Below are 25,698 nucleotides of genomic sequence, written 5' to 3'. Positions count from 1 at the left end.
AACAACTAATTGATTTCATCGATTAAAATTGATTATTCAAAGAGTTGTCAATTAATTTAGTTATCAAATAGTTGGTAGTTTTATTTGCCGTAAGCGGCTGAGTAATGAGCCACCGGAGGTCATCAGTGCAAAACGGTCATTTTACAGCTTATCCACTGATCCATAAAGAGGACAGTAGTTATTTCTTCATCTGTAAATGCTATTAATTCACGCGAGTATTTCCATTTTGCAGTCAAACGCATTCTGACAGTGTTAAACTTCACTGAAAGTGTGCCGGTGATATATGGTGATATACACATTTGTTTGAAGGACATGTTTAAGGATGTTTTGTCAATAAAATAAGAAATAGCCCTTTTATCCGATTAATCGGAAAAATAATCGGCCAACTAATCGATTATTAAAATAATCGTTAGTTGCTGCCCTACCAAGTAATCGCTAGTCGTTCTCAAGAAATCAAATTTTCTTTTGGCATCTCCTATAATTGGTTAACATGCATCCGAGATCATAAAACACTTGATAATATACATCATATCCACTGCAGCATTAGCTTTTTTCTCACAGTGTCTGAAACGATTTGTTCGAAGATTCATGTTGCATCCCAAATCGCGTACTATGTGAATTTATACTATGAATGAGTGTAGTATGAACCTAATCCGGATGTACTTCATCCGACATGTTTGTTGTTGTAGAATTAGTTTTCAGGCAGATGCACAGATACTTAAAGGGGGGGTGAAACACTCAGTTTCAGTCAATCTCATGTCAATCTTGTGTACCTATAGAGTAGTATTGCATCCTTCATATCTCCGAAAAGTCTTTAGTTTTATTATATTTATAAAAGAGATATGGGCTGTACCGAGTCCTTCTGGAAAAAAAACGAGCGTCTGGAGGCGTATCGTGTGGGCGGAGCTAAAGAATGACGAGCGCGCACAAAGCTGTGGCGTCCTCAAGCGTGGAGAAGAAAACGCTACCCTAAATAAACCATAGCTATCAATCAGATTCAACTAATACTGATATGATCCAGAATCCGATCCGGAGCCTGAAATAAATTGAACAGGAGAAGCAACAACAGCAGGACGTCCGTCTCTGTGGTATGGACTGTATTTAGTGGCCTGTCAACATTTGTGTGTGTTTACTCGCAGTTTATGAGGACATGATTCGGCTTATGGACTATTGTATGCGACTAAACCTTAGCAGTAGCAAGCAAAACGGTTTTGCACGTCAGACTAGTGTAACGTTATACAGAGAACAGCAATAGAGTCCGTTAGCGCATTTGAATGACGAAGCACACTTTGTGAGAACGCTAGGTTTATGTTTGGGTGGTTTTACAATAAACAAACTGACACCTATAGTGGTCAGCTAAACAAATGTATTTAAACACACTCCATAGATCGCATGCTCCATTGATAAATTAACTATACACGATTGTGTTGTTTACTTACGCGACGATAGCCAACAACATGGATATTTGAAGCAGTTTTACTCACCGCCTGTTTCCAAAGCACGACCGTGAACCTTTATCGCTGAGACCGCTCCATCAAAAACACACTTCTTTGGTAACTGTTGATTTGGTGAAGTCCTGTGACAGCAGTGGCCGTGGAGATCCACTTCTGGGACGCGACTGAAGCGATGTTGTGAAGCTTCCCGTCATTTCTGCGTTCAAATCGGTTCAAATGCAGCGCTGCCTTCCCAGAATGCTGTGCTGAAGCGTTGAAGTCGCTCGACGTCACCCATAGGAATAAAGTGGAGCGCGGCGCGACAGAAGTTTTCACGGACGACTGGATCTGCACCTGAGAGAGTGTTTACGGGCGTGCGTTTCCTCTCTCGCTCTAGTCGCGCGCGCGCGCACCCTACCGGGAGAAGAGCCCGTACGGCCCATACAAGGACCTTCCGCTCTATTAACGTCAAGCCGACCCATACTCGAAAAAAACTCTCCGAAACTTGTGAGAAACCGGAAGGAGTATTTTTGACACAGAAATACTCCATCAAACGTCCAACATTAGTTTTTGAGACTTTGTCTATGTTTAGGATGGGAATCCAAGTCTAACAGTGTAAAAAGCTCAGTATGCATGAAACAGCATTCCCCCCCCCCCCCCCCCCCCCCCCCAATAGTTACTAGAAATTAACATGAAAAGTAAATATATTTAACAAAACAAAAAAAGAGACTTGACTCCCTGATAACAATAACTCTATTTATCTGCACTTTGATTTTTGAAACCAAACGCCTCTTTTACACAATACATGAAATGTAATATCTGATAAATCATAACCGGGGCACATTAACTCACATGAATCAACTTCCCTTCTGTTTCTGATGGTTCTGTCAGGTTCTACATGGTCCTGATCCAGGGTCTTCAGATATCAGACTTCATTTGTCGGCCAGTTTTAGCCAGCATCATCCTGAACTCTTCGGCTCTGTTCTGCTCCGATCTCAAAGGGATCAATGTCGTGGTTCCATACTTCATATCTGCACTGGAGACCATCTTACCGGATCGGTGAGCAATGTTTTCTGATGTCTGTGAAACTGGACACAAATCTGGTCTACATTCTTGGGGTGGGCGATATTGACAAAAAGTGACATCTCAGTATTTTCTATGGTTTTGTCGATAATGATAATTAGTATTTTGCTGCCTGTGTTTGGTATATTTGCCTGTTTTTGAATAGCTGACGACCAAAGCATTATATCCTTTGTGTTGTTTGGTTTACAGCAGTGTCAGAAATTAACTTTCATTGCGAAGGAGATTTGCCACCTAAAACTGATTTCAGGGGCATTTCTTTCTAACCTTATGAGATGTATGCCTCATATTTTATATCCAATTTTAACATTAAATCTATCAATTAAATTGGAATAAAATGTCACTTTAGGCTGTTACCAGAGGTGGACAAAGTACACAACTCTATTACTTGAGTAAAAAGAAAATTACAGCTGGTCAAACATTACTCTATTACAAGGGAAAGTTTTAAAAACAGATTTTTACTTAAAGGGTTAGTTCAGCCAAAAATGAAATGTCTGTCATTAACTCCTCACCCTAATGTCGCTCCACACCCATAAGACCTCCGTTCATCTTCACACACAGTTTAAGATATTTTATATTTAGTCCGAGAGCGTATAAGTGTATGCACACTATACTGTCCATGTCCAGAAAGGGAATAAAAACATCATCACAGTAGTCCATATGAGACATCAGTGGGTTAATTAGAGTCTCTTGAAGCATCCGAAATACATTTGGGACCAAAAATAACAAAAACTACGACTTTATTCAGCATTGGCTTCTCTTCCGGGTCTGTGTTCAATCCGCGTTCTGCTGAGGTGTTATCTGGAGCGTCCGAGCTTCATTTCTAGTCTGAGGAGACGCACGCTATGAACAAAACATGTCTAAGGATTTCCTCACAGAGGAAAACTTGAATTTTTTTGCTCAGCCATATTTATCTGAACCCTTATACACGGGTTCACTAGATAACACGTCAGCAGCGTCATAGTTTTTGTTATTTTTGGACAAACTGTTCCGGGTCTTACGGGTGTGGAACGACATTAGAGTGAGTCATTACTGACATAAATTTCATTTTGGGGTGAACTAACCCTTTAAATAAAAGTACAGAAATATTTGTTTTTAAAAGTACTTGAGTATCAAAAGTTTTTTTTATGTCAATGTATTATTTTATCATTATTGCACAAATGCCCGTTATGCCATCATTGTGGTTTAAGGCAGTCAGTGATGCTCCATCCGACATGCTAGCATACGACTACCTTAAACTCATTTCAATACTAAAGTTACAAAGCTCTTTACAAAGCTGCTGTCACTTTAAGGCCGAATGCACGGATCCCATACTCTGATACACATCCAATATTCTCCCAACTGTTTACTCTTCTCTTTCTCCCAGACATTTACATTTCCCTGTTCGGAAACTTCACATGACCCTACAAGAGTGATTACTGATAAGCTGTCTGCAGCAAAAAATTAATTTAAAAAATGTAAAAGAAGAAAAAAAATCATCCACTGACTTTCAGAGCTGCTACGACTTTCGACTTCGAGGACCTTGATAGAAATGTAGAGGAGTAAAAAGTATGATATTTGTCTTTCAAATGTAGTGAAGTTAAAGTCATAAGTTTACAGAAAAAATAATACTCCAGTAAAGTACAGATACTCAAAAGGTGTACTTACAGTACTCAAGTAAATGTACTTAGTTACTCTACACCTCTGGCTGTTATTAATCCAATTAAATGCTTAACTGTAGACAGTAGGGGTTGCACAGACTAGTTGACTTTAATGCTGTGCCATGACACTTTAAGCTTGAGGTCGACTAGTCTCTGATCATGGCCTATAGAGGGCGCAACAAGAAAATAAATCTTTGATGTCCATTTTTACTCTCCGTTTCCAGCAGTTAAAGTGATAAATATGCATACTCCTAAAGCGAGAATGTGGACATCCTAATCTTTTTGAAGAAGAAAAAAAAGTGAATTATCTGGATTATTGAAAAAGCTCCAGCCCATTTTCACGTCTCAGGTTGTTTTTCACGTTACACTTTAACAGTAAAATTGTATTTATTCAGCTGGTTATTTATATTATTTTTGTTAACACCAAAATCTTTCATCTAATAAATGGAAAGCAAATAAAAATTGTCTGATCCCCTTTTTTTCTGATTCGAAAAAGGAATCGATCCGTGACTCGGGATCCGTAATGTGATCCAAACTGTGAGTTTTGTGATCCGTTACACCACTACTACGAGATGCTACCATTTCATAAATGTCCACTTTAAAAAAATCTCAAGTCGCTCAACCTCTACTAGACTTATAAGATAAGGACTCATACAAATATGTATGATATAATACTAGATTTTTGGGGTCATTCCAGCTGTCTTCGATTGGGCTTCATCACACATCCACTCTTTTTGCAATATGACTGACATACTCAATCACATCAGCTTCCACTTTGTTAAAACAATAGCCTCAATATTATCACAGATGATTCATATCGCACACCCCCACTACTTTGCTCGATTGTTAATGCATATTTTTCTGTACATTTTGCTCCAACAGAGAGTTGTCCAAGTTTAAGTCGTATGTGAACCCTACTGAGCTGAGAAGAGCTTCCATCCATATCCTGTTATCCATGCTTCCTCTCCCTCACCACTTTGGCAACGTCAAATCGGAGGTAAAACGTGTTTATTATCTAGTAAACTTCCTGGGGTTTCTGTAACTTAATTTTCTGAGGAAAAAAATCCAAATTTAATTGGCTGTTGTTTTCTAATTACATTTGCAGATTCTGTTGGAAGGGAAATTCAGCAATGATGACAACTCACTCCATGACAAGGCGGTCACCTTCCTGTCCCTGAAGCTGCGATTGGTCAATATTTTGATTGGTGCCCTGCAAACAGAGACAGACTCGATCAATACGCAGATGATACTAGGTACGGCTGCCTGCTCAATATGTCCGTTTACTGTTTTTTCAAGGGAAATACTGTAAAACAACCTATATATAGTGATTAACTAAGAAAAATATTGTCCTTCTACTGGCAGTAGAAGCTTTCCTTAAAATAGGGCTTGACATTAAGCATGTTCATGTGCTTGTCTTTCGGACAAGTAAATCATTCATTCACTTGTCTGGAAAAAGTTTTTTTTGTTGTTGGTGTGTGTATGTTGTAAATATAATTTATTCTGAAGCAATATTCTCACCAATGTTCAGTCAGCATTGACATATTAAACCCAGCATATTTGTGATATTTTTACCTTTTATAAAGGGTATATTTTCCCCTAATCTTTAATATAGGCTATGCTTCAGGTTTCCTTTTAAATTGTTAAATTTGATCTATACATTAAATTAAAATAAGACACTATAATGGCTGTTACCAATCTAATTAAATAATTTACACTGAAAAATTATAACTGCATTAAATAATGTTATAAGATTTGTATTTTTGAATAAACAAATAATAGATGTTGGAAAGTGTGTTTAAACATGAAACTAAACCACCAGTAGGTGGCAGCAGGTGAGTCTTAATGAGTGAGTCATTGAGTCGATTCATCCGAATGATTCATTCAAACACTGAATCATTCAGTAACACACTGTTGCTGTGAACCACGTTACGGTTTTGCTGTGAACTATTTTCGCCGCTGAAATGGAACAAAAACAGTCAATGTAATGTCATGGAGCTGTCATAGGAAATCAGTGTCATTTTCAGTCGAGATGATATTCAGGAAAACAGCATACTTGGTTGTGTGATGTAAATGTTATCAATATAAAAACTTCACATTTTGAATGTTTAGCGCAGTTTCTCTGTGTGAGCGGCGCTCGTGTTGTGATTTCTCCTTGAGAAGCTACGTGAGCATCAACAACGCCACCTTGTTTCCATCAGTTCATTATATATTATACTATTATCCACTATTGATCACCACTTACACTAAATTAAAGCAGAATCATTCTTGCATTTTGGCGATTCACTAGTTATTTTTTGGTATTGGCATTTTAATCAGGCTCTTGTCCGTCAGTCAAGTAAAGTTCTCTTTCACTCGCCCCTTCAAAAAATCCACTTGTCCCGGACAAGCGTTAATGTCGAGCCCTGCTTAAAACGTGCAGATGTATTTTAAAAAAAGTGATGGTTAAAGAATATGTCGTAACCTAAATCAGTAATAACTTTATGTGTGTGTCTTTTTACAGCGGCGATGCTGAATATCGTCCAGGATTCGGCTCTGTTGGAGTCCGTCGGTGCCCAAGCTGAAGTGGTTCGAGTTGTGCTTCCTGTTTGTCATTTATTAGTTCAAAGAGAGAGCTTGAACACTTGAAGTGTCTGCAAGAGCAATCACACCAATTAAAAATAGCATTGATGAAGTGCTGGTGTGTGTGTGTTTTTAGGGCAGTATGGATGGAAGCCATTCTCTGGCTAAGAGCCACAGTCGCAATAACAGTGGCATCAGCAATGCTAGCGCAGGAAGCTCTGAAGCCACAACTCCAGACAGTGAACGTCCTGCCCAGGCCCTGCTGAGGGACTACGGTAAGGGACACTATGCAGAACCGACCGCCACATCTGAGCTGCATTAGAGGCATTTTCAACTGTTTGACTTTGACCAATTCACCCTTCGCCGGGAGTTTGATTGACAGGCGATCTGACCAATCAAAATTCGCCATCCGTCGAATCCGCCATTTTTGTCTGACAAAGCTGTCAAGCTCTCATTCATGTTTATTAGATACTATAAATGAACTAGAAGGAAGAGATGATCGGTTCACATGCAGCTTTATCTGAGGCGCTTCAGCGACCTGTCACCACACATTAAAGAGTCATAAAACGGCATTTATTGTTTACATTTCTTTAAAGGTCCCGTTCTTCGCGTGTTTTTGAAACTTTGATTATGTTTACAGTGTGCAATATAACATGAGTTCATGTTTCGCGTCTAAAAAAACACAGTATTTTTCACACAATTGACTTATCTGTACAGCGCTGTTTCCTCTGTCCTAAAAACGGCCTGATGATTTCCTTGTTCTATGAAGTCCCTCCTTCAGAAACACGTAACGAGTTCTGATTAGGCCAGCGCTTCCCGCGCTGTGATTGGACAGCAGCTTAGCGCACGTTGCCCGGAAAGGTCCCGCCTCTTACCATAACGGGGAGATACGCGCGCTCAATGTTATTGCAAAAATGTCTATATTGCCTTATCAATTTGAGCCGGAATCAGACCCGGAGAATATCGAAGAGGATTGATTACAACCTGCTCAGGAAAGACTTTTGCTGGATGTTTCAGAATGGTAAGCTGTCTATTCAGGAGTTTAAACTGATCATCACAAACACCAACAATCGATGGTGTCTGAATGAATTACTACACTTTTATATGCTGAGTTTTTCGGATTAGTTTCAATAACCATCTAACGTTAGTTAGCAAAGCTAAACAGCGTTGCACTTTGTGTCATGAGTTACATAAACTGTTAAACGGACCAACTTAAATAATAAAATACACTTACCGGTTGTGGTCCTTAAACAACGCCTTCTCCAGACAAAGAGGGAACTGCGTCATCTTTTAAGAATAATCTTTCTGCGAATCCGGCATTAAACTGATTGAGATTGAGGAAGCAGTCCTCAAAAAAATGTGCTGCACATAGTTTTAAATTGTGATTATAATTTTCCGGAACCGAGTTAACCATAAACTGTAGCCATTGAGCTCGTACATCGTCCGTGGGAAGGCCAAACAAAGGTGATTTGACTCCGGGATGAAAATAACAGCGTTTCAATGGCGTGGCGACAAACACACTCTACAAAAACAACGCTTCCTATTCTCAACCCGCGAGAGCAATAGGACAACGCCCCCGAATTTGCGTGTTCTTGTAGGCGGAGGGTTCGTCAACAAGGGGTTCTAGTGACGTCATTATCCTGGAAGTGCAGCGGTGTAGTCCAAACCGGCCGTTCGCTGTCGGCTTTGAAAGGGAACTTCTGTTAAATAAAATATCTCGCTTGGCATTGAAATTTGAGCTTTATAATTTTACAGGTATTATTTATGCTCTAACAGCAACATTACACACTAACTAAAGTTTGAAAGATGGAATCGCAAAGAATGGGACCTTTAAAAAAAGAAAATTTTAGAGTCGAGACTTAGTTTTTTTTATATTAAAATATTTTATACTCCTGTCTATCAGTGCGTTGTCAGTATCTTCTTTGCTCTGCGATGTGTTTTTCACTGCATGAGAACGCGTGTGTGAGAGAGCACGGCTTGTTGGACATAGCAACAGCGATTAAAGGGGCGGGTCTTTGCGAACGGTCAATTGATTGTGTTCCTCTTAAAGGGTACATTACACACACAATTTCTGCCAATCTCATCTTATCTTCATATCCCTGAAGAGTCTTTAGTTTATCATATTTTTAAAAGACAGATACACTGAACCGATTCTTTCCGAAAACATCCAATTGAATGGACAGAGCTAAAAATTCAGCAGAAATCCCAGAATGATTTGTATATCCTATAAAATACCCCGTTTATCATATTCGCGCTCGTATTAGTTAGTTTGTTAGTTTTGTGGTTACCATGGAATAACGACAATAGATGTTTTATTTATTTATTTATTTTCATTGTAAAACCATGGTGAATTTTTGTGAGGTATATTCACTATCTATATTTTCATAGCACAGCTGACACATTAGTTTAAAGGACAGCATTGGGCAGGATGTGGAATAATGTGTTTTTTCAACTAAAAACAATTGACTTTTTAATACGATTAATTGATTAATTTAAAAAAAGTATTTTTACTAACTAATCAATTATCAAAATAATCGCTAGTTGCAGCCCTAAACTTAACCAGGCCCCGCCTCTTTATTCTGCATATGTATTATTTAAATTTGTTTGTGTGTTCGTTCCCGGAAGAAAACTCGAGACCACAATGGAGGGAGTTTAGAAACACTGATATAGAGAAGAACTCAACAGCTACAGCAACACTACACACTAAAGAAAGATAAACATGAATAAAAGCATCATAGGTCCTCTTTAAAGCGTTCAGAAAGTGCATCCCAGGAATGTGACGTAATGCATCTCTGCATGTTTGTTGAAGTTGCATGGTGTCCGTCAAACATGTTGATGGTGCCTGTCTGCAACCGATATCTCTTTAAACATAAAGCTGTTGAACATCTTTAACCAGTTTTGTTTTGCATAATGAATGCTTTTTATTTATTTTCAAAGCATGACGTCAAATGAAGCCTAACGCGGCTTATGATTTGGCTTGATGGTCATCATTGTCTGTAACTAGCAGAGGTGGACACATTGAAGTACACAACTTCATTACTTGAGTAAAAGCACTACTGGTCAAATATTACTCCGTTACAAGTTAAAGTTGTAAAAACAGATTTTCACTTAAGTAAAAGTACAGAAGTATTTGTTTTCAAAAGTACTTAAGTATCAAAAGTAAATGTCCTTTTTTATGTCAATGCATTATTTTATTACTGTTGTAGCACCAGTCAGTGATGCTCCATCTGACACACTAGCATACGACTAACTTAAACTCATTTAAATACTTTTAGAAAAGTTACAAAGCTCTTTATAAAGCTGCTGTCACTTTAAGGCCGAATGCACGGATCCAATACACTGATACACATCTGATATTCTCCCAACTGTTTACGTTTACTTAAGACATAATCATGTTATACAAATGAACATTTTGACATCCGTCATCTACCATTTTGCTCTAAACTATAAATCAGTGTTTAAAACTGTCACCGTCCCGTATACGGGACGCCTACGTTTACTTCATTATATTTCACTTAAATCCTAATGTAATCATGACAAACTATATATTGTTGGAAAGGTCTAACACTCCTGAAGAGATGTGTGTCCATTGTTTTATGATAAAAATTACATGATGACAGTAAAATAGTCATTTATGACGAGAGTGCCCCTCAAAAAAAAAATCTACATCATAACAGCAGTTGTAACCTTTAACTACTTTGTAATGAAAATCTTTTCTTATCTTGACAAAACCCATAATTTCTTGACAAAACACATATCATTTGAAAGGTCTGAGTCTCAATGTTTCATATTTGGTGACTGTTTTTTGATGGAAGTGATATTTGGACAGAAATTTACAAGAAAATACATCAAATAAACAATCAATAGAAAATGAATGACACCCGGTGGCTATTTTTGGTATAGCGCCTAAACAAAATTTCATGGGGACTTCAATTTTTGTGATGTCAACTTCAAATTTGAAACACAATTTAGTTAGACATATGGCTTTGATTTCATAGTAATTTTAGAATAAAACATTTTTTGTAAAATATTTATTTTATATAAAATAAATATTTTGTACTTTATTTTTCATTTTCAATAAATTTAAACTTCCATAACTTTTCTATAATTTAATATTTTGAAATGCTTTCACTTCAGCAATACTCTGCTGATTGTCATCTTTAAATTAAGACCAAACTTAAGTCTATATTCTGAATCTAAAGCGTTCATGAATTACAGCCCTTTAAGTTTGGATAGTGCATTTTCATGACTATTCTCAAATGGGGGGGGGGGGGGGGGTTGGGGGGGGCGACAGTTAAGGGGTTAATAAATGTTTAATAAATGACTACAAGAGTGATTCCTGAAAGGCTTTCTGCAAAAACCCAAACACCTTTTAAAGAAGAAAAAAATCATCCATTGACTTTCAAAGCTGCTTTTGACTTTGAGGACCTAGATAAAATGTAGTGGAGAAAAAAGTAGGATATTTGTCTTTAAAATGTAGGGAAGTTAAAGTCATAAGTTTCCAGAAAAAATAATACTCAAGTAAATGTACTTAGTTACTGTCCACCTCTGGTAACTAGCGAGCGATAACTTGTTCTTGTGCTTGTCTGTGTTCATGTGTATGGTTTCTCATTGCCGTCACATGTCTCTGTGCCTGGCTTGCGTTGTGTGTGTGTGTGTGTTACTAACCCGCTGTCTGTGGCGTGCTGTGTGTTATATCCCAGCTCTCCACACAGACACGGCGGCCGGGCTGCTGATCCGGAGCATCCACCTGCTCACCCAGAGACTCAACTCCCAATGGAGACTTGACATGAGCATCTCATTGGCTGCCCTCGAGCTGCTGGCCGGCCTCGCAAAGGTACGCTGACAGATTCATCCTCATATTTATATAGTCAATGGTTATCTCTCTGGTGCTGTCTGGTCATGTTTGACTGAAAAAGTTGACGTTTTGTTTTTGTAAATAATTTTTTGGGGTCTTTATATGTTTTATACTCCATCACGGTACGAAACTTGGTAAAGGTTTTGGCACTTGCGATGTGAACACAAAAAAATTATGAATATGAAAAAAAAAAAAATAACAACTTGTATTGTTCGCATTTTTTTAAAACTTTTTTTAAATTATTTTTTTTACTTTTTGTAGTTTTTCACTTCATCAATAATCTGCCACGTGTCATCTTTAAAAAGAGACCAAACTTCAGTCTGTGATTCAAAGCATTCAAGATTTATGACCGTTTAAGCTGGAAATTAGATTTTTAGGTCCAAGCTATACTAAAATCATACATAAATATAATTTAGTACCATAAAATTCCCTAAAAATACAAAATGTTAAATAAAGAACATTATCAAACTAAAATACGGTACAGTCATTCCATTGAAATAAAACATTTCGGTCAAATCGGCCAAATTTGCCCATTGGCTGCTGTCCATCATGGCCTCCTAATAATCCCCATATAATGATTGGCTTCATCACTCGGTCTCCTCTCCACCAATCAGATGGTGTGTGGTGAGCGTTCTGGCGCAATATGGCTGCCGTCGCATCTTCCAGGTGGTGCTGCACATTGGAGGTGGTTGAGGAGATTCCCCCCTTCTATGTAAAGCGCTTTGAGTACCTAGAAAAGCGCTATCTAAATGTAATTATTATTATTATTATTAATTTGACCAGCACGCGAACAGTACCAGAGGGTTATTATAAGCAGTGGGTCTTTATATGTACACTACCGGTCAGTTTGGAATAATTGCAACTTTTTAAAGCGCCACTGTGTGATATTTCCCCCATCTAGTGGTGTAAAGGTATATGACCATCCAGTGAATATTAGTTTCTGTTCCTCTCAATTCTGATTTCGTTTTAACTCCTACGGTGGCCAATTTAGTCCAAGATTAACATGGCAATCCCCCTCTTCTCATTCTACACGGTGCCATCGAGTGTTAAAACGCGAAAGGCAAAGCTTGAATTTACGGGTATGTCCCTCTTTGGCTACTGTACTTTCAAGATGGAGGGGCAACATGGCGACCGGCATTCGAACCCCTCACCCGTATGTGTTTTCAATGGCATATTATAAACTTAGAGAATTACTTTATTACTTGAAAGAAGTAAATATACATTAATAAGCACATATTTTTGAAAGAACTAAGTGTTTTAAGCTAAGAGTAAACAAAAAAAGTTACACAGTGTAGCTTTAATGATTTTTTTAATGTTTTTGAAATAAGATTCCCCACCACGGCTGCATTTATTCAATCAAAAATACAGTAAAAATTGTGAAATATTCTTCCAGTGTGTCATCTGTACTCTATGTGAATATATAGTGAAGTGTGATTTATTCCTGTGATCATCATCATCATCATTACTCCAGTCTTCAGTGTCACTGATCCTTCACTAATCACTCTCATATAAGGGTCTGAATCTCAACTAACATTAATAACTATTATCAGTGTTGAACAGAGTTAAGCTGATTCATATTTTTGTGGAAACTGTAATAATAAAACTATTCAAAAGTTTGAATATTTTAATGAAATTAAATAAAACTAATACTTTTTTTCAGCAAGGATGCTTTAAATTGGTCAAAAGTACCAGTAAAGTCATTTATAATGTTACATTTCAAATAAATGCTATTTTATTCATCAAAGAATCTTGTAATAAAATGCATCACAGTTTTCAACTCTGATAATAATCATAAATGACAATATCACAAATCATTATATTGGAGTGATTTCTGAAGGTGATCATGTGACACTGGAGTAATGATTTTTTTGCATCACAGGAATTATTGCAATGTTCCACAATAATTATTCACAATCTGGCATTTTGCATCAAATAAATGCAGCCTTGGTGAGGAGAAGACTTCTTCTCTAAAAGATCATAATTATTCCAAACTTTTGAACCATTCGTGCTGTGCCATTTAGCTGTGCATTTACTGGATGAGCACTGTGCCACTGTGCGTCCAACTGATTGCACCCTATTTGTTTATATTTTTTATAATTGTTTTATTTGACCTTTGTTCTCATCTTTGGTTATTGTTTGAGTTAAATATGATGAGTGAAAACTGGGTTTGATGGAAATAATAAGTTTGACAATAAGGTTTTAGTGTGTGTAAATCTACAAGAAGGTTCCTGAGTAAAAAATCAGGGAATAGTGATTAAAATGGATGTTATGAACGTGTTTGATAAAGTAATGAAGGAGAGGAGATGGTATGCATGTAGAGTGTAAACTAAAGGATGTCTTATTTTTATTTCAGACCACTGACAGACGGCACTATTGTCTATCTGACCATTTTATTTTATAATTTTTTTAAATGATCTTTACAACTCGTTTAATTATCCTTGTTTTTAATTTTTAATTCGTACACATGGTATTCTTTTTTCTCATGCATATGTTACCACTATTTTAATTCATTTCTATGTAAAGCACCTTGAATTACCATTGGGTATGATATGTGCTACACTGCAAAAAATTCTTATATTAAGAAACATTTACTAAACAAATAAAGATTATTGTCCTGTTTTGGTAAAATTTAACTAAAAATGAAGAGAGTTTTTGCTTAAAATAAGCAAAATGATCTGCCAGTGGGGTGAGAAAAATAATCTTGTTTTCTGTTTGAATTAAGATTATTTTTCTCACCCCATTGGCAGATTATTTTGCTTATTTTAAGCAAAAACTCTCTTCATTTTCAGTTATTTGTTCCCAAAACAAGATAATTACTCTTGCTTGTCTAGTTAACACTTCTTATTTTAAGATTTGTTAGATGTTTGGACTAGAAACAAGACAAAAATGCTACGTACGAAAAGCATTTTTTGTAGTGTGTACAAATAAACTTGCCTTGCCTTCGTGTTCACGATGAGTAAAATGCCTGTTTGTTTTCGGGACAGGTGAAGGTGAGTGTGGAGTCGTCTGACCGTAAGCGTGCGGTCAGCTCGGTGTGCACTTATATTGTGTATCAGTGCAGCCGCCCCGCTCCGCTCCACTCCAGAGACCTTCACTCCATGATCGTCGCCGCCTTCCACTGCCTGTGCGTCTGGCTCACCGAACACCCCGACATGCTCAACGAGAAGGTACAACCTTAACCATTTAGCGGTCTGAAATGCGGAAACTTCAGCACCAGCGATTATTACTGAAGCCAAAACAATGCAGTCAAACAAGCCACTTCTCAATCTTAAACTTCCTGTTTGTGTCGACTGCCAAATCAGTGACAAATATCAATGAGGTCAAGAAACTTTGTTTTGATTTTGTACCATTTTTGATTAGGCTCTTATTAGTGGTTCCAAATCTTCTTCTTCTTTTACTTTTTAAAGGGTTAGTTCACCCAAAAATGTTAATTCTGTTTACACCTTCATTGACACCAATGTCATTTCCTCTCTCAAGACCCATAAAGGCACTAAAGACGTCGTTACAAAGCCCATCTCACTACAGCGGCTCTACAATCATTTATGAAGAGATGAGAATTAGTTTTTGTGCGTATAAAAAGCATTTTGAATCAGTGTATCGAATCAGTCGGGTCAGTGTTATTTAGGGTTTTTTTGCACAAAAACTATTCCCGTCAAAAACTATTCCCGTCAGTACCTGAAACGACAATCACTTTTTAAATTCATTTTAAGGGAAAAAATGCATAAAAAATTATGTTTATTGAATTTGATTAAAATGGTTTTTTGGCCACTTGTGTGTGTTTTTTTTAGCCGTGAGGCTGAATGTTTGGTTTAATGAGTTTATTCTAACATACTCGTGTTGTGGTTAAGGATTGTCTCATCGAGGTGTTGGAAATTGTCGAGCTCGGCATCTCAGGCAGTAAGTCCAAAACCGGCGAACAGGAAGTGAAGTACAAAGGAGACAAAGAGCACAATCCGGCGTCTATGAGGGTCAAAGACGCTGCAGAGGCCACGTTATCATGGTGAGCGTCTTTCATAAGCCCCGTTTCCACCAAAATTACCCGGAACAATTTGTACCAGGAACTTTTTTACAGGAACTTTTCTCCCCCCCAGACCTGCAGCTGTCTGCGTTTCGACCGCGATAAAGTTCCGAGAAGATTAGGCAAATTAGTCCGGTGATGTAGGACTGCACGCGTCTGCTCCTCCAAATCAGTGAAGGACATGTAATCATTTTTAAGTGTACCGGTTGAAAGGACTGTTTACATGAGACGTTATCTAAACCGATCTGATGTTTACATGTGATGACTTTCAATCGCAATCATTTTGTCACATGCAGTTTGTCTGCCGCATCAAAAATGTCGCCGCTGTTTTCTCCAGCAGCTGAATGTGTTTACTGTAGCCATAGCAACTCTTAACGGCCACCAGGAATAATACAGTATTATTTATTGTTGTAAAGTGTAATAATCATCCCAGAGAAAAAAATCTTCTGTCAGGCGCAGTTAAAGTAAAAACTGCCCGGGGCAATATACGCTGTGTCATTACTCCAACATTATCTTCATAACTCACGAAATAAAAAGTTTACCCCTCAGAAAAATTTACTTTCCTCTCTTGTCAACATGAGCGCGGCGCGCGCCGTGACGCCGTCACGTCATGTAAGGACACACACTTAAAAGTAATCGGTCAGGTCGTTTACATGGTGAAAAAAAATTAATAACGAGTATGGAAGAGATTCAAGCTGTGCTGCTTTTGCTGGTTATGTATAGGTTTACGAGGTAATTAACAACGACAGAAAAGAGCACTAATATGCAGATTCAGCAGCATGCAGCATATTCAGAAAGCTTGTAAAGCTAGATTTAAAATGACAATATATTATTATCAGCTATTATGGACATTGAACGTGAGATGGCTGAGACGACCGCACGCCACCAGACAGAGAGCAAGACTGATATTTATTGAACGCAGAACGAACCTCGCAAAAGACTTTTAAAAATGCCTGTTGAACTTAAAAATGCTGCGTGAGCTCAACCAATCAGCATGTTCAGCGCCCAAGTCCCGCCCTCGAAAGTTCCTGAACTTTGAAAAAGTACTACCTCGCGAGCAGGGCCGTTTGGAGGGGGAAATATTTACCCGGAACTTCATTTATACCCTGGTTCCTGCGGTCTAAACACACGAAGTACCACCCAAAGTTCCTAGTTCCTGGGTAAAGTTCCTGTGGTGGAAACGGGGCTATACACACCCATTGTAGTGTTATCAAAAGTACTAACCTTGATACCGAATCAGTACTGAAATGTTAAAAATGTGACGCTTTGAGCGCTGTTGAGCCGTAATCGTAAACACCTCTGACTGGCTATTGTGCTCACAAGCTCATCAAATGTCTGTGATTGGCTACTGCGATCAGCTCTTCACAAACATGTTGTAAAAATACATCAATGACGCTTTTCATAGAGTGCTTACATTGTGCTTTGTTGCCTGTGTTGATTTGTGTGTCGGTGTTCCAGTATAATGCAGGTTTTAGGTGCGTTCCCGTCTCCCAGTGGCCCCGCCTCGCCCTGCAGTCTGCTAAACGAGGACACGCTGATCAAATATTCCCGACTCACCTCCACGTCTCACAGTAACTTCAGATACTTCGTCCTGGATAACTCCGTTATTCTCGCCATGCTGGAGCAGCCGCTGGGAAACGAACAGAGTGAGAAAAACACACATTTCATTCCTCCTGTGCATTATGGTTCTGATTTCCTGATTTAAAGGGGTGATGAATTGAGAAATCAACTTTCCCTTGACCTTTTGATATATAAAAGGTCATGGTAATATAAGAATATCCTGTAAGTTTCAGAGCTGAAAACTTCCTTGTTAGTCAAAGAAAAGCTTTTATAGACACCAGGCCCAGAAAACGAGGCTCTCAAATCAATCACGTATTAGAAGGGGGAAACTCCGCCTCTACAGATAAATGTGTACGCCTACTTCTGTAGCCCCGCCCACCTGCTTCTGTACCCCCCCCACACACACACCACCACCACCGACTCATGCAGCTAAACGAGCAAAAAACATGCAGAAGATAGCAAGATAATTGCTTGTAAACAAGACACAGGTGGACACTGGATTTGCAGACATATTGAGATTAAAACACAATGCTGTGCTTCTATAGTGGATCCGACAGGAATGGTTCGACACACTTATGTGGGGCTCCCGGGCTGAAAATGGGTCCCACTCCGCCCCTGCCTCAGCATGCTGTCACAGGCTGGAGAATCCTTTATTTGTCGGTTGATTGCGATTCTGGATCTGACTCCCAGGGCTCTCAAAGCCCAACGTCCCGAGGCTGTGTGTTTTCCTGCCGAAAAGGCAGGCCAGTGAATCTTAAATAGTGAAATAATACTAATTTCTTGATCTGCATTGTTAATGTTCACTGTCTTGACTTGATATTTGAAGAGCGCACACTTATATCCACCGATCGCGCGGGCCAGGTAATACAAAAATAAATAAATCGCGGGTGAATGAGAGATAAATCATTTTGCTTGTTTGGTAAAGACATTTTAAGAGCCCTGTCAGAGGATTATTCTGGTTGCTGCTTTCAAATCAATCCCTCCCTTGAACTGACAATGGAGCTGAGGCTTCATTAGATATGCAAATCTTATCCAATCCTAGCCGTGGGCGGTTACTTCCAAGTCTCCAGTGACACACCCATCAAAACCCAGCGTTCAGGAGAGAGCCTCAAAACCAGTGTAGGAAATAGCCTATTACTGATTAGTTATGATGCTTCTGAATCTAAAAACCACACAAACGTCATTAGTTAACCTCACAACAGTATAAATTTTTTTTTAAAGCCAGTTCATGACACCTTTAATATGCGTGTGCACGTGTCTGCAGACCCCTGTCCGTCGGTCACCATGTTAATCAGAGGCATGTCTGGTCGACACGCATGGACAATGCAGCTCTTCCATCAGCCTCGAGGGGCAAGAGCCAATCAGAAGGTGAGATGCAACATCAACCACCAATCAGTAGCCAATCAAAAACAATAGAGAGCAACTGTCGGGTTCCAGAAGCAGTGTTATGCTTATACTTTCTCTTTGTGTCCGTCTTTCCTACAGCAAGTGTTTGTCCCTGAAAGCCGACCCACGCCTAAAAACGATGTAGGAATTCGCTTTAACGTCAAGCACAGACCGTTCCCCGAAGAAGTGGATAAGATCCCGTTTGTGAAAGCCGATCTGAGCATCCCGGATCTCCATGACATTGTGGATAAGGAGGTATAAAAGCCTTTCTGTTATCGTTAGCATTGCACTCTTCATATGTGGACACTAGGGATGGGTGTTTTTCCAAAATATTGTACTCGAATATTTGGGCTAATAAAAGAATTAATATTTGAATATTCGTTCATTTAAATTGTTATTTTGAGAGAATGAAAGAGACATTTTTTTTATTCATCAAGTTTTTAATCACCATTTCTGAACAAACTCGTGATTAGGTAATATACACAATAAGCTTACGTTATATCTTAAAGGGGGGGTGAAACACTCAGTTTCAGTCAGTGTCATGTCAATCTTGAGTACCTATAGAGTAGCACTGCATCCTGCATATCTCCGAAAAGTCTTTATTTTTTTTTATAATTATATAAGAAAGATGCGCTGTTCCGAGTCTTTCCGAAAAAAGCCGAGCGGGTGGGGGCGTGTCGTGTGAGCGGAGCTAAATAATGACGTGTGCGCGCCGCTGCTATTGTGTTGAGTGCGTCGTAAAGCTGTGTCATCCCTAACAGCGGGGAAAAAACTTTATTCAAAATAAATATATGGCTTTTAATCAGATCCAGCCATACATCTATGATCCGGAATCAGACCCAGAGGCTGCAGTTGAACAGGAGCAGCAGCAAAAACGACTACAGCAGGACGTCTCTATGTGGTACAAGTTATACACTAACTATATAATATGCTTAGCGGCTTGTGTTATTTACATATTTATACTTGAATTATATCGTCGTATTTTTGTCTTTGAAGGTGTACATGTGAGAAGTGCAGTTGTGCACGTGTGTGTGTGTGTTTACGCGTGGTTTGTGTAGACAATTGTAACGTTAGTAAGCGGACTGGTTTTGCACGGCAGGCTAAGTTAGTGTTTACATAGAAAGACACGGAATAGTAGCACATTTGAATGAAGAAGCGCGCTTATTTAGTTCAACATATTTCCCCCCTCTTTGTGTATTGTTGTTTGGAGTGCTTTTACAATACACAAACATAAAGTTACACATATAGTGGCCAGCTAAACAAATGTACACGCACTACACATCGCATGCTCCATTGATCAATTAACTATACGTGATCATGTTTGGGCTACTTGATGAGCATAGGCAAAAACACAGACATTTGAAGCAGTCTCACTCACCGCCCGCGGTTCTAACGTTGGGACCTTTATCGTTGGGACTGCTCCATCCTTCAGCATTAGGCGAGTGGAAAATCCTGTGTCGAGCTGGGCCTTGTTTATGAAACAGTCGGCACCGAAATGCAGCGAACAGATATAAACATTCGCGCAACTCAGTTGCTGATCCAAGAAAAGCAAATTACATCCACTGTTGCCTTAACGCGGGGTTTTTGGGGAATCTGTGCAGGACTGTCTTGGTCTGGCAACCAAAAACGCACTTTTTTGGTGACATTGTTAATTGTGCACATCACCTGTGCAGCGCAGCCTACGAGCCAGCGCTTTGATGGGCGTAGGCTGTTGCTTTCGCTCTCTCCCTCGCTCTCTCTCACGCTCTTCCGGTAGAATTGTCCGTAAGGCCCATACAAGGAAATTCCGCCCCCATTAACGTCAAAGGGGACGCATGATCGCAAAAAACTTGCCGAAACTTATGACTAACCGGAAGTAGTATTTTTGACAAAGAAATACTCCCATCAAACGTCCACCTTAACTTTTGAAACTTTGTCCATGTTTAGTATGGGATTCCAAGTCTTTAACAGTGTAAAAAGATCAGTATGCATGAAACAGCATTTCACCCCCCCTTTAAGGTTTCTTTCCGTTCAAAACATTAAACAAAACGTGTAGACTAAAAATATAGGCCTACAGAACAAAAGCATTATAAGCTCAAGCAGCGCAAGAGGAAAAAACACTAATAAAGGGAAACGCGCCAGTTATCGTGCAGAACGTACATATACACTCGAGTCAGATTATGGTTATCGTGTGGATATTGTAGATTATTTTTGCACCTCAGCCAAATATTGTCCTATCCTAACAAACCATATATCAATGAGAAGCTTATTTATTCAGTTTTAATATGATATATACATCTCCATTTCAAAAAAATGTACCCTTATGATTAATTTTGTGGTCCAGGATCACATTTGTGTTTTGTATTTATTTATAAATTTAAGTATACTTTAAACTTTTAATAAATTGTTCAATTTAAATATCTTTTTTTTTATTGTTTTTCCAATAAAAAGCAATTATTTCAGGTCATCCACCTTTGTTTAGGCACCGTTTTAAAAGCATCATTTTTGCACCAGTAATGTAAAAAACCCAAACGATACCCAACCCTACTCACCATAGTCAATCAGGGTCAGACAAACACATTTTCTAAGACAGACCGATTTATTGACTGCGTAATTTGAACACAAAAAAGTGTTACTTTTAAGTATTTGGTGCTGTGATAAACACCATATCTGAATGGCTGTTTGAAACATTTAAATATTGTTTGGCACCCTTTCTTCTTCGTGACAAGCGGGTTTGGCTGCATGGAAAGAAGCATTCTTAAAATCTGAATAATTTGTAATATTATGTGTGTGTGATCGGGGCGCATGCCGTATTCCTGTGTGTGTCCATATTCAGTTGGAGCAGCAGCACGATAAGCTGCGAGCCGTGATGGGGAAGCAGATAGATTACGAGACGAAACTGGAGCACTACACGGAGGATTTATGGAGGAATAAACCCTTTCCAGACCCACTGACAGACTGTAAACCGCCACCTCCTGCTCAAGAGTTTCAGACCGCACGCCTCTTCCTCTCGCACTTCGGCTTCCTGTCACTAGAGGCGCTCAAGGTATGAAAACGGTTAAAGCGTGCAAGTGTATGCACACTATACTGTCCATGTCCAGAAAGGGAATAAAAACATCATCACAGTAGTCCATATGAGACATCAGTGGGTTAATTAGAGTCTCTTGAAGCATCCAAAATACATTTGGGTCCAAAAATAACAAAAACTACGACTTTATTCAGCATTGGCTTCTCTTCCGGGTTTGTTTTCGATCCTCAGATAAAGATTTGAACGGTTATGAATCAGCGTATTGATTAATGGTGTGTGTGTGTGTGTGTCTGTCTGTCTGTCTGTCTGTCTGTCTTTCTTTTTGTGTGTCTGTGTCTCTGTCTGTCTGTGTGTGTGTGTCTGTCTGTGTTTGTGTGTTTTTCTGTGTGTGTGTGTGTGTGTGTGTGTGTGTGTGTCTGTCTGTCTGTCTGTCTGTCTGTCTGTCTGTCTGTCTGTCTGTGTTTGTGTGTTTTTCTCTGTGTCTCTGTCTGTGTCTCTGTCTGTCTGTGTTTGTGTGTTTTTCTCTGTGTTTCTGTGTGTGTGTGTGTGTGTGTGTGTGTGTGTGTGTGTCTGTCTGTCTGTCTGTCTGTCTGTCTGTCTGTGTTTGTGTGTTTTTCTCTGTGTCTCTGTCTGTGTCTCTGTCTGTCTGTGTTTGTGTGTTTTTCTCTGTGTCTCTGTCTGTGTGTGTGTCTGTGTTTGTGTGTGTGTCTGTCTGTCTGTCTGTGTTTGTGTGTTTTTCTGTATGTCTCTGACTGTCTGTGTGTGTGTGTGTGTGTGTGTGTGTGTGTGTGTGTTGTGTTCTCAGGAGCCTGGAAACAGTCGACTGCCTCCTCACCTCATCGCTCTGGACTCGTCTGTGTCGGGTTTTGTCGATGACATTGGATACCTGGACCTGTTGCCGTCCCGCCCGTGTGACACCGTGTTTATCTTCTACATGAGAGCCGGACAGAAGAGCAGCCAAGAGGTGAACCTGCTGTGAAACTGCACCGCTAATACAGCTGGAATACAGTCACATCTGTGCATCAGCTTCGTACAGCTAATAGAATGTTAATGTGTAGATACTGAAGAACGTGGAGTCATCTGCAAACGTGCAGCCACACTTCCTGGAGCTGCTAATGTCTCTGGGATGGCCAGTGGAGGTTGGGCAGCATCCGGGATGGACAGGCAGTGTGTTTACCAGCTGGACCATCAACACATCCAACGGTGCTGAAACACCAGGTACACACACACAAACACACACACAAACTTACTCACACACAGCATCTCCATGTTTTACTGGCTTCTCATAATCAGACTGTAACAGGGTTTCCACGGGTCTTAAAAAACTCTTGATTTGACCTTCTACAATGTAAGGCCTTATAGGGCTGGATCCATGTTTTTTTCTAGGCTTGGTTGTGTTTATGGGGCGCAGTATAACATGTCTTAACTTTTTTAACGCCATATTTTCTTCTATTCTCCCTTTATTCCCCACCGCTGTCTCCACTGTGCTTTGAACGGCTCGTTTGCTTCCTGCTTCTATGAAGCCCATCCCTCCAAAAAACGCAATGGTCTTAGATTGGTCAGATGGCCAAATGTAGTTTCCTGTATTTTTATTGGCTGAAGTGCCAAGCACAGGTTAAGGCCACGCCCCTTCCCATTACGGGCAGAAGTCATATCTGCGGAGACTAGCAAGGGTTTATGATGTCACCAACCCAGGAAGAAGCTCGTTGTAGTCCAAACCGGCCATTTTTGTAGGCAATAAACTGCTGTGACTTTAAAAGACAATATCTCCGTTTGCATTGAACTTTCAGTGCTGTAACTTTGCAGATACTGTTTATGCTCAAGCAGCGACATTACACACTAACTAAAGTTAAAAAAGTCAAATCGCATGACACCGCCCCCTTTAAAAATGACTTAAATTGGATAAAAAATTCAGTATTATGACATTAAATTAGGGCCCTATGAATTCGGTGTGGTAGAAAACATGGATGAAATTGCAGAATCCATTCATAAAGATGGAATTTACTGTATAATGTGGAATATCACGGAATTTGTTAAAGTTTGTGTGAATAAATCAAAAGTAGGTCAGCCACTATAAAGGGACAGTTCACCCAAAAAGGAAAATGATCATTGGTTACTCTTCCTAATGTAAGAGGACGAACCCGTAAGAGTTTCCTTCATCATATAAAGCCATCGAGTCTCTTCTTCTCGGTAATAAACTCGGTAGTATGGATCAGTTTTAGGATCTCTTTATGAACTTTACTAAAGCGTCAGTGGAAGTTGCTCAGACTGTTAATGGAGGGACAGAAATCTTTCCCATTTCATTACAAATATCTATTTGTGTTCTGAAGATGAACGAAAGACCATTAATGAAGAGTCCAGAAAAATGAATTGATAAAATGAAAAAATAATAAAACATTGTATTGGGCCCTACTTTTAATTGCATGCACTCCAAAAATAATCTAAAATCCTCAGGATTTTTGCTTTTCATTATAAAGTTAAAACATCCTTAGATCAAGACACAATTATTGACATGGAAAATGAAGAAATCAAGTGTTGTTTTCTGATAAATTGAACAAAGATAAGTGAGTTTGTGCTTTAAAACAAGAACAAATACCTGTCATTGGGTATGAAGATTACTTGTATTTGAATATGGCTGATTTTTATGGACCCATTGGCAGATATTTGCCCGTGTTTTAATCATAAAATCACTTTCACAAGATTCAAAGATTTTCTTATCTCAAACTAGAAGCTATTTTTTGTCAAATTAATTAAAAAGTTATGGAAATTGTATTTTCACGCTTTGAAATGTCACTAATACAACTCGCTGTGTGATTAGACGTTTACATTTAGAGAAATACGTGTTGTTCCCTTCAATTTATCCCTTATATTTTCTTTAACTGGTCTTAAATTGACCTTCATAAAACCTGCAGAAACCCTGAATAAAGATAAAACACTGAATGTCTGTGATGCTCATGATGTGGAATAATACAGCAGGAGATTGTGTGTGTTTGTGTTTGTGCAGATGATTCAGTGACTCTGGGCGACACTGGCGGTGGCGTGTTTAACGGAGAGAAGCGGGTGCTTTACTACGCAGACGCTCTGACAGAAATCGCATTTGTTGTACCGTCTCTCAGCGACTCCTCTGGTAAACTTCTCTGCCTGTTCAGTTCTTACACTTGTGTGCTTGTGTTCAAGGGCTTTTAGGTTTGATTGTGTTTGTGGCTGAACACACACACACCTGCATGTGAGGGAAAAAGTGTCACATGCTGCGGAGGACTATTAAAGGGTTAGTTCACACAAAAATGGAAATTCTGTCATTAATTCCTCATGTCGTTGGACACCCATCAGACCTCCGTTCATCTTCACACACAGATGAAGATATTAGTGTTGGCTCATAACAGTTCGAAGCTTTGTTTTGAAATCCGACCATCACTATATAAGTCGTAATTTAGCCGGGGTTTTTTTGCGCACAGAAACTATTCTGGTCTCTTCATAAATGATTGTAGAGCCGCTGTAGTGAGATGGGCTTTGTAACGACGTCTTTAGTGCCTTTATGGATCTTGAGAGAGGAAATGACATTGGTGTCAATGAAGGCCTTTCTGAGCCATCGGATTTCAACACTAATATCTTCATCTGTGTGTGAAGATGAACGGAGGTCTGACGGGTGTCCAACGACACTAGAGTGAGGAATTAATGACAGAATTTTCATTTTGGGGTGAATTAACCCTTTAATGCCATATTTATTTCTCCATTTTCTGAATTAATATAGATTTATTTAACATGACAGATGTTCATTTCTCTCCTAATGCAGCGGAGTCATCCGAGCACAGTTTCCCGACGGCAGACTCGGACTCTCAGATGGAGCTCTTGCCCAGTTTAATGAAACAGCCCAACCTCACGCTGGAGCTCTTCCCCAACCACTCCGACAACATGGGACCCGCGCAACGGGTAACTTTTCGCTCATTCTCAGACCTGAGCCTTTAAATCTCTTCAGTAATGAGGCTCTTACTGGTTTAACCTGACCAGTATATCAGTCTGTGGTGTCTGTCAGGAGCAATGAAGACAAGACGGGGATGGCGAACTACATCCATCTTGTTCTAATTCACTTCCGTTCTCACATACACTGCGTCATACGACCTGCTTAAAAGTGCGAGAAGGAGGGGTGAAGGTTGGTT

The 25,698-nt window shown here is 39.2% G+C and overlaps 1 protein-coding gene across 4 annotated transcripts in view; it reads left to right on the top strand.

Annotated features, from left to right (window-relative positions):
- Window positions 1-25,698, top strand: part of ralgapb (Ral GTPase activating protein non-catalytic subunit beta) — an 84,018-nt gene that overhangs the window by 46,133 nt on the left and 12,187 nt on the right. For 2 of the 4 annotated variants that reach the window (XM_067458738.1, XM_067458736.1), the window contains 16 exons: window positions 2,325-2,492; window positions 5,036-5,150; window positions 5,259-5,406; window positions 6,654-6,718; window positions 6,849-6,987; window positions 11,428-11,549; window positions 14,555-14,737; window positions 15,419-15,570; window positions 17,047-17,234; window positions 18,413-18,516; window positions 18,634-18,789; window positions 21,350-21,559; window positions 22,347-22,505; window positions 22,600-22,759; window positions 24,546-24,668; window positions 25,335-25,471. In XM_067458738.1, coding sequence (XP_067314839.1) covers window positions 2,325-2,492; window positions 5,036-5,150; window positions 5,259-5,406; window positions 6,654-6,718; window positions 6,849-6,987; window positions 11,428-11,549; window positions 14,555-14,737; window positions 15,419-15,570; window positions 17,047-17,234; window positions 18,413-18,516; window positions 18,634-18,789; window positions 21,350-21,559; window positions 22,347-22,505; window positions 22,600-22,759; window positions 24,546-24,668; window positions 25,335-25,471 — 2,329 coding nt within the window. Of the gene's footprint in view, window positions 1-2,324; window positions 2,493-5,035; window positions 5,151-5,258; window positions 5,407-6,653; window positions 6,719-6,848; window positions 6,988-11,415; window positions 11,550-14,554; window positions 14,738-15,418; window positions 15,571-17,046; window positions 17,235-18,412; window positions 18,517-18,633; window positions 18,790-21,349; window positions 21,560-22,346; window positions 22,506-22,599; window positions 22,760-24,545; window positions 24,669-25,334; window positions 25,472-25,698 lie in introns of all 4 variants that reach the window. The other 2 variants (XM_067458737.1, XM_067458735.1) reach the window with 1 other exon arrangement.

The sequence above is a fragment of the Pseudorasbora parva genome, chromosome 12, assembly GCF_024679245.1.
Source record: "Pseudorasbora parva isolate DD20220531a chromosome 12, ASM2467924v1, whole genome shotgun sequence".
NCBI classification, from domain to species: Eukaryota; Metazoa; Chordata; class Actinopteri; order Cypriniformes; family Gobionidae; genus Pseudorasbora; species Pseudorasbora parva.
This window is presented reverse-complemented; position numbering and strand designations above follow the sequence as displayed.